At 29.9% G+C, this 6,459-nt stretch overlaps 1 protein-coding gene across 1 annotated transcript; it reads left to right on the forward strand.

Annotated features, from left to right (window-relative positions):
* The first annotated feature begins 2,942 nt into the window (after positions 1-2,942).
* On the forward strand, positions 2,943-6,191 carry LOC136088857 (uncharacterized). The gene is made up of 3 exons (XM_065813819.1): positions 2,943-3,852; positions 4,026-4,274; positions 4,357-6,191. The coding sequence occupies exons 1-3, from the start codon at positions 3,756-3,758 to the stop codon at positions 4,503-4,505; spliced, it is 495 nt and encodes a 164-aa protein (XP_065669891.1). The 5' UTR covers positions 2,943-3,755; the 3' UTR covers positions 4,506-6,191.
* The last annotated feature ends 268 nt before the right edge of the window (positions 6,192-6,459 follow it).

The following is a 6,459-nucleotide window of genomic DNA, read 5'->3' on the forward strand; positions in this document are numbered from 1 at the left end:
CATGGCAGAAAAGGTTGTTAGCCAAATATGACATTATTTTCTGATAATACCACTATTAGTTCTTGTCTTCATTTGAAGTCAAAACATTGGATTGCTTGGATGGGGTATTTGAGCTTTTGATTTCACTCCTGGTATGGAATGGCGCTGTCATTGGTTGGTGATCTTAAACCCAGATAAAACTTTATTATTTTCAGCTAATCGTTTTTGCAATTATCTGGATTATTTTTTATCTATGAATGGTAACGATCAGTCATCTAGATTACATTTTCTAGGATTATCTCTTACTTCTGATCTTTCTAGGAAACCACATATCAAATCCATTAGAAAATTAGCTAAGGTGGCATCTCTTTATCACGCTTTAGATACCTTCCTCTGGAATCAATTCTTTATCTCTATAAATCTCTAATCTGTCTTTGCATGTAATACTGTTATTATATCTGTTGAGGATCTTCCAATGATGCCCTTTAATGATGCCTACAAATATTACAATAGTAGTTGCTCTAAAGCAAGTAGGGAATAAGTTTAATAGATGGCATCAGAGCTAGCATCTCTGGTGCCATCAACTAAAATTTATTCTTGTGTTCCTTGTCATTCAATTAAGTCTCGTCCTTATACTGTGTCTGTTCCTAAGTGCTCTCAATCTTTTGAATGTTAATTGTTATTATGCTCTTTAGCCTTCATCTTCAGTCTTGTGTTAAACATAAAAAAAAATCATTATTTATTACTATTATAGTTAGAGACTTTGATTAAAAACCTTTTAAATATTTATTAACCTAATTAAATATCACTATTATAGTTAGAAACTTTGGTTAAAAACCTATTAAGATTTAGAGATGTTTATTGTTTTTATTGTTTGCTTTTTTATAATTTTTTTGTTAATTTATTTAGTTCTGCCATTCGACTATTCGATTCGATTTGTTAAAGTTTCTTTACTGTGGAAACATGATTTTAATTTAGTAAATTTTGATGATTTCAAACTTACTTTATTAATCATAAGCCAACTGTTTAGGAAAAGAACTTAATTCGACACAAGGTAATACTTTTGTTTTTTTGAAACATTAAAAAACTAGTCAATGCTATTTGCCACATAATACGAATAGCTGATTCATATTAGGCTGGGTGAATAAAATGAGCAATTGATCTTTTTACTAAGTAGTTGGTCAGCTTTACTAATAAAAACTTCAGCAGTTTTCTTCATATTTTTATTCACATTAAGTTAAGCAATTTACTTTAATAGCTGTACTTTAGACTTATATTATGATTTGTATTTTTAATAGTTGTACTTTTGTCTTCTATTATACAGTTTCTACTTTTGATGACTGTACTTATGGCTTCTATTATATGATAGAAGCCATAGACTTAACTCACACTATACGTTTGATTGTACTGTTGATATACAAGAGAATTTTTTCTTTAATCTTCAACAATTTTGCTTTAGTTTTTATTCACGTAAAGCTGAGCAATTACTGAGTAAAAACAATTGCTTATTTTTATTCACCCAGCCTATTGAAAATAATAATTTTTGTTATACTCATAGTAAGTGATTTGGTTTTTATGGCCTAATTTGCAGAGTAAGGTTACTAGTTTTTTTTTAACAAAGATTAAAAAAAAATTCTCTCGTATATCAACAGTACAATCAAATGTATAGTGTGAGTTAAATCTCTGACATGTTCTATTTTGCTAATGAAAGACATAGCTTTTCGCTATTTTATATATTGAATATAAAGCAGATATCTAAAGTACAAATCATGTAATAGATGTCAAAAGTACATCTATTAAAGTACAGCTATCAAAAGAGCAAACGTTGAGAAAAAAGCTAAAAATACACCATCAAAAGTACAAATCATGTAATCGAAGTCAAAAGTACAGCTATTAAAAATATAAATAATATAATAGAAGTCAAAAGTACTGCCATCAAAAGTACAAATATTGTAATAGAAGTCAAAAGTACAGCTATTAAAAATATAAATATAATAATAGAAGTCAAAAGTACAGCCATCAAAAGTACAAATATTGTAATAGAAGTCAAAAGTACAGCTATTAAAAATATAAATAATATAATAGAAGTCAAAAGTACAGCCATCAAAAGTACAAATATTGTAATAGAAGTCAAAAGTACAACTATTAAAAATACAAATAATAAAATAGAAGTCAAAAGTACAGCCATCAAAAGTACAATTATTTTAATAGAAGTCAAAAGTACAGCTTTCAAAAATACAAATCGTAATAGAAGTCAAAAGAACAACTATTAAAAATATAAATAATATAATAGAAGTCAAAAGTACAGCCATCAAAAGTACAAATATTGTAATAGAAGTCAAAAGTACAACAATTAAAAATACAAATAATATAATAGAAGCCAAAGGTACAGCCATCAAAAGTACAAATATTGTAATAGAAGTCAAAAGTACAACTATTAAAAATACAAATAATATAATAGAAGCCAAAAGTACAGCCATCAAAAGTACAGATCATGTAGTAGAAGTCAAAAGTTCAACTATTAAAAATACAAATCATAATAGAAGTCAAAAGTACAGCTATTAAAGTAGAGATATCAAAAGTTATATCGCTATTGAAAGAAATAACTTGTCGCTATTTTTTATATTGCGGTATCTAACATATCAAAAGAACTAATCGTGCAATAGTCAAAAGTCAAAAGTGGAAGTCATATGGAAAGACAAGTCATATGGAAAAGAGTGCATCTTTTCTATACGACTTGTCGCTGTTTTATATATAGCGATATCTAACAAATATCAACAATAAAAATCATGTGATAGAAATCGAGATTACAACACCAGTTATACCCCTGTCATTTATTTTATATCTCTAATCATTTATTCTATCTCCGGAAAAAAATCTGTTTTAGAAGTCAAAAGTACACAAACGATAATTACGGCAACCGTTTATAATTTGAAATCGAGGCGTACTTTTGACTTCTATTATATATTGCTTACCACTTAGAATAGCCAGGAACGGAGAAAATGTTTATACTTTTTTAACCATGAAAATGTTTATCTTCTTTAACCATGAAATGTTTAAATGGTTATAACTGGTACCTTTCTGTTTATTTTGTGCTCGTAATCATTAATTAAGTATGTATCTTCTTTATTTTTAGTGTTTAAATTAAATAATAGTATGGGAAAACCGCAGTTTAACTTTAAGATTTCTGCTGGTAGAAAAAGAAGTAGAACAAAAACAAAGCCAGAAACTCGAGCTGAAGCAACAGTTTACAGAAAGGACATAAGAGCTAAAGAAAATCAAATATCAGAGGCAGTAGATTGGTGCACAGAAAATAAAAAACGAGGACAGGCAGCATTAAAAATAGGTAAGTTTCCTTTAATTGAAGATCGTGGTACAATAATCAGAAGGTTAAATGGAAAAGTCAAGGATGTAAAAAGGGAACATTTGAGAGTGTTACATCCAGATGATGAGAAGTAAATAGTTTGTTTTATCAGAAACAAAAACAGAGCCCACCAGGGACTCTCTAAGAAAGAAGTTTCTGAAATTATTTTTGATGTGTTGAAAATCAGAGATCATTTGAACAAAAATGGAAAAGGTGGAAAAAGGTTTTTAAAACTATCACCAAGTGCAAAAATAGCACTACAAAATGAAAGGTAAGTAAGTTAATCCTCTACACTGATTTTCTTAACATCTCAACAGGTAGAAGGGTACAGTAGATATTAAATAGATGTAAAACACTGAGCATTTTTTATTCCAATTATTTAGACTCGGGAGTTCATTTTGGAGAAGATGGCATGCTGAACATGGTGATAATGTCATTTAGGGGCAAGGCCAAGGTTAAAATAAACAGAGCCCTTAATTGTACTTGGGAGAAGGCTACAGTTCATCTAGGTAAAAATTTTGTATCACCTTTTTTTAGTTAATCCTGAATATAAAAAGATTTATTGTCAATATCATTCTTAAGTGTTTTCATTCTACAACTTGAATAAGTTTATATGTTTTGTACGTTGATAATTTAAGTAACTTGATTTTATTATTAATTTTATAAATTTTTTTTATCCCAGATGCCTTAGCTGACGAACTGATTGCTTGTAGAATAATGAAGAACTATAAAAACATAAAAAAAGGTGTATGGGTCGGTGATATTGCAACAGAAAGAGTTTTCAATCATGATGAAACACCACAGTTTATCAACTACGGTGTAGATGGTACAACCGCTGGGTTAGTTTATGCTGGCAAAGGAGAGACATGTAAAAAAATGATTCGCGAAAACAGAGAGAGCATAACTATAAACCCATTTGTTTCAATATCAGGTGAGTCAATTTTAACAACTATAATTGTTGCTTTTATAGTATTATATTTTTAAAAAGTGAAATATAATATTTATATTTTTAGGAGTGGTTTCGTTGTGTCAGGTAATATTTTCTGGCAAAGGCATAACGAGCCAGATGACACCACAAAAAGCTGTCAGTAACATCAAAAGTTTGATTATCTCAACGACAGAAAGTGGTTCGCAAGACAACTGTTCATTATTGGCTGCGTAAAACAAGCTTGATAAACATCTCACCGAGCAAGGTATAGAGCGCCCAGTTGTGCTTCTATCAGATGGTCATTCATCACGTTTTGACTTTAAAGTTCTTAATTTTTTGCGTGAAAAGCAAATTAATTTATTTGTGTCTCCGCCTGATACTACTGGAGTTACACAGCTACTTGACCAAGCACCTAATCACCAGCTCCATCGCTATTATAATAACACGCGAGATGAACTCTATTCCTCTTTCCAGACAATAAACTGAGAAAGATTCATGAATATCCTAGGAACAATGTGGAACAATTGGGCATCTGCTGCCAATATCGTATCAGCTGCTAAGAGAGTTGGTATAAGTAAGAATGGTCTTAATGTTGATGATATGCAACAGGATAAGTTTGAACAAGCAGCTCTCCTTATTGATAAAACTGATGATGTTTCTCTAATATCTGCTACTCCTAAGAAAACAAGAAGTGTGACATCAAAAGATGGCCCCATAGCAACAACTCCAAGATCTCAGTCAAAAGTAGCGCAAACGAAAGGACGGTATGGTTCAGCCGAATATTGGAAATCAATGTATGAAATGTCCCAATCATTTATTGAGGAATCATATGAAAAAAGCCTTAATTTAGCAGAAGTGCCTGGTTTACTTTCTGTAAACCGGGTTACACCCAAGGAGGTTAATCAAACAAAACAACAAGGGTCACTAATGTGCACGGATCTATGGAGGCTCAAGATGTGCTTTCAAAAGTGGCTTCTCTCAAAGGAGAAAAACAGAAGAAAATTTGTGATTCAGAGGAGAAAGAGAAACATAAGCTCCAAGAAAAAGAACTGTTTTATCGTTGCAAACTGCAATGCTCTTGTGTAAAAGAATGTCTTGCAAAATCTTTAAAGGAGTGTTCGCAATGTCATTCTATTCTTAAATCTGTATGTAGTAAAATGGCTTGTCGCATTGATAACAAGAAACCGGCAATGATTCTTCCTGCATCTGCATCATCATCATCCAAATCGTAAATAAAAACACAATATTTTTTTTCTGAGTCAAACATTTCAAATTTTAATAACTCATTTATGTTTTTTAGATAAAATGTTTGTTTATTGCATGTCTCTTTTTCAGAACTATTTTATGCTATTCCAAATATACATTGTTATTGTGTTAAGAAGTATATATATATGATTTTTTATGGTCATTTTATGTTATTCAAAGAGTATACTATTATTGAATTAAATGTATACATTTCTTATTTTTTTCTTACTTCTGTTTATTCAACATATACATTGTAATTGTATTAAAAGCTAGATTTCCTATTTTACAGCTAGTGACCCCTTAAAAACTACATCCATAGCACTGCGAATAAAATGCAAAATAAACATTTTTAGGTGTTTGTAAATTAGTTTATATTATATTGGTGGATTAGAACAAGTCTAACATTATCTAGAAATAAGACAACTTCAAACTTAAAATTAAATTTTTATACAGTAAGGGGTCATTATGCATAAATTCAACCATTTTAAAAATAAAATATTCACAATGTATTCACTTTTTTAGGATTTTAAAATAGTAAAAGAGGTAAATTTTTAATTAGTTTGTAATCTAGGATGTTTATAGATACTGATTCAATCATTGTTTCATAATTTCATTGAAATTAGTGGAACCCAGAGCTGAAAGTTTATACATGTAGTGTTTAAGGGGGTATGTGTTTTTAAGGGAACTCTACCTGTACCTACCTAAATAGTTTATATGGCAAAATAGACGGCAGTCGCAATTGCGAAACGTTTTTTTGAAACAATGATAAAAAAACAAATTTCTTTCGAAACGAAAGTATATCGCACCGCAATTTTCGAAACAGTTCTTAACGGAAAAAAAACTCACGAAACGCGGCATAATAAGTATATTTAATTACATTTTATGAACCAAATACGTATAATTAACTAAGTAACTAAAATACTTATCAATTTATGATATTGAT

The sequence above is a fragment of the Hydra vulgaris genome, chromosome 12, assembly GCF_038396675.1.
Source record: "Hydra vulgaris chromosome 12, alternate assembly HydraT2T_AEP".
NCBI lineage: Eukaryota > Metazoa > Cnidaria > Hydrozoa > Anthoathecata > Hydridae > Hydra > Hydra vulgaris.

Bases quoted from the DNA above. Each gene is read 5' to 3' on its own strand.
- LOC136088857 (XM_065813819.1), top strand. From the start codon at position 3,756: ATGCTGAACATGGTGATAATGTCATTTAGGGGCAAGGCCAAGGTTAAA. The intron at 3,853-4,025 runs GTAAAAATTTTG...TTTTTATCCCAG, and splicing joins GAAGGCTACAGTTCATCTAG to ATGCCTTAGCTGACGAACTG. The intron at 4,275-4,356 runs GTGAGTCAATTT...TTATATTTTTAG, and splicing joins CCCATTTGTTTCAATATCAG to GAGTGGTTTCGTTGTGTCAG.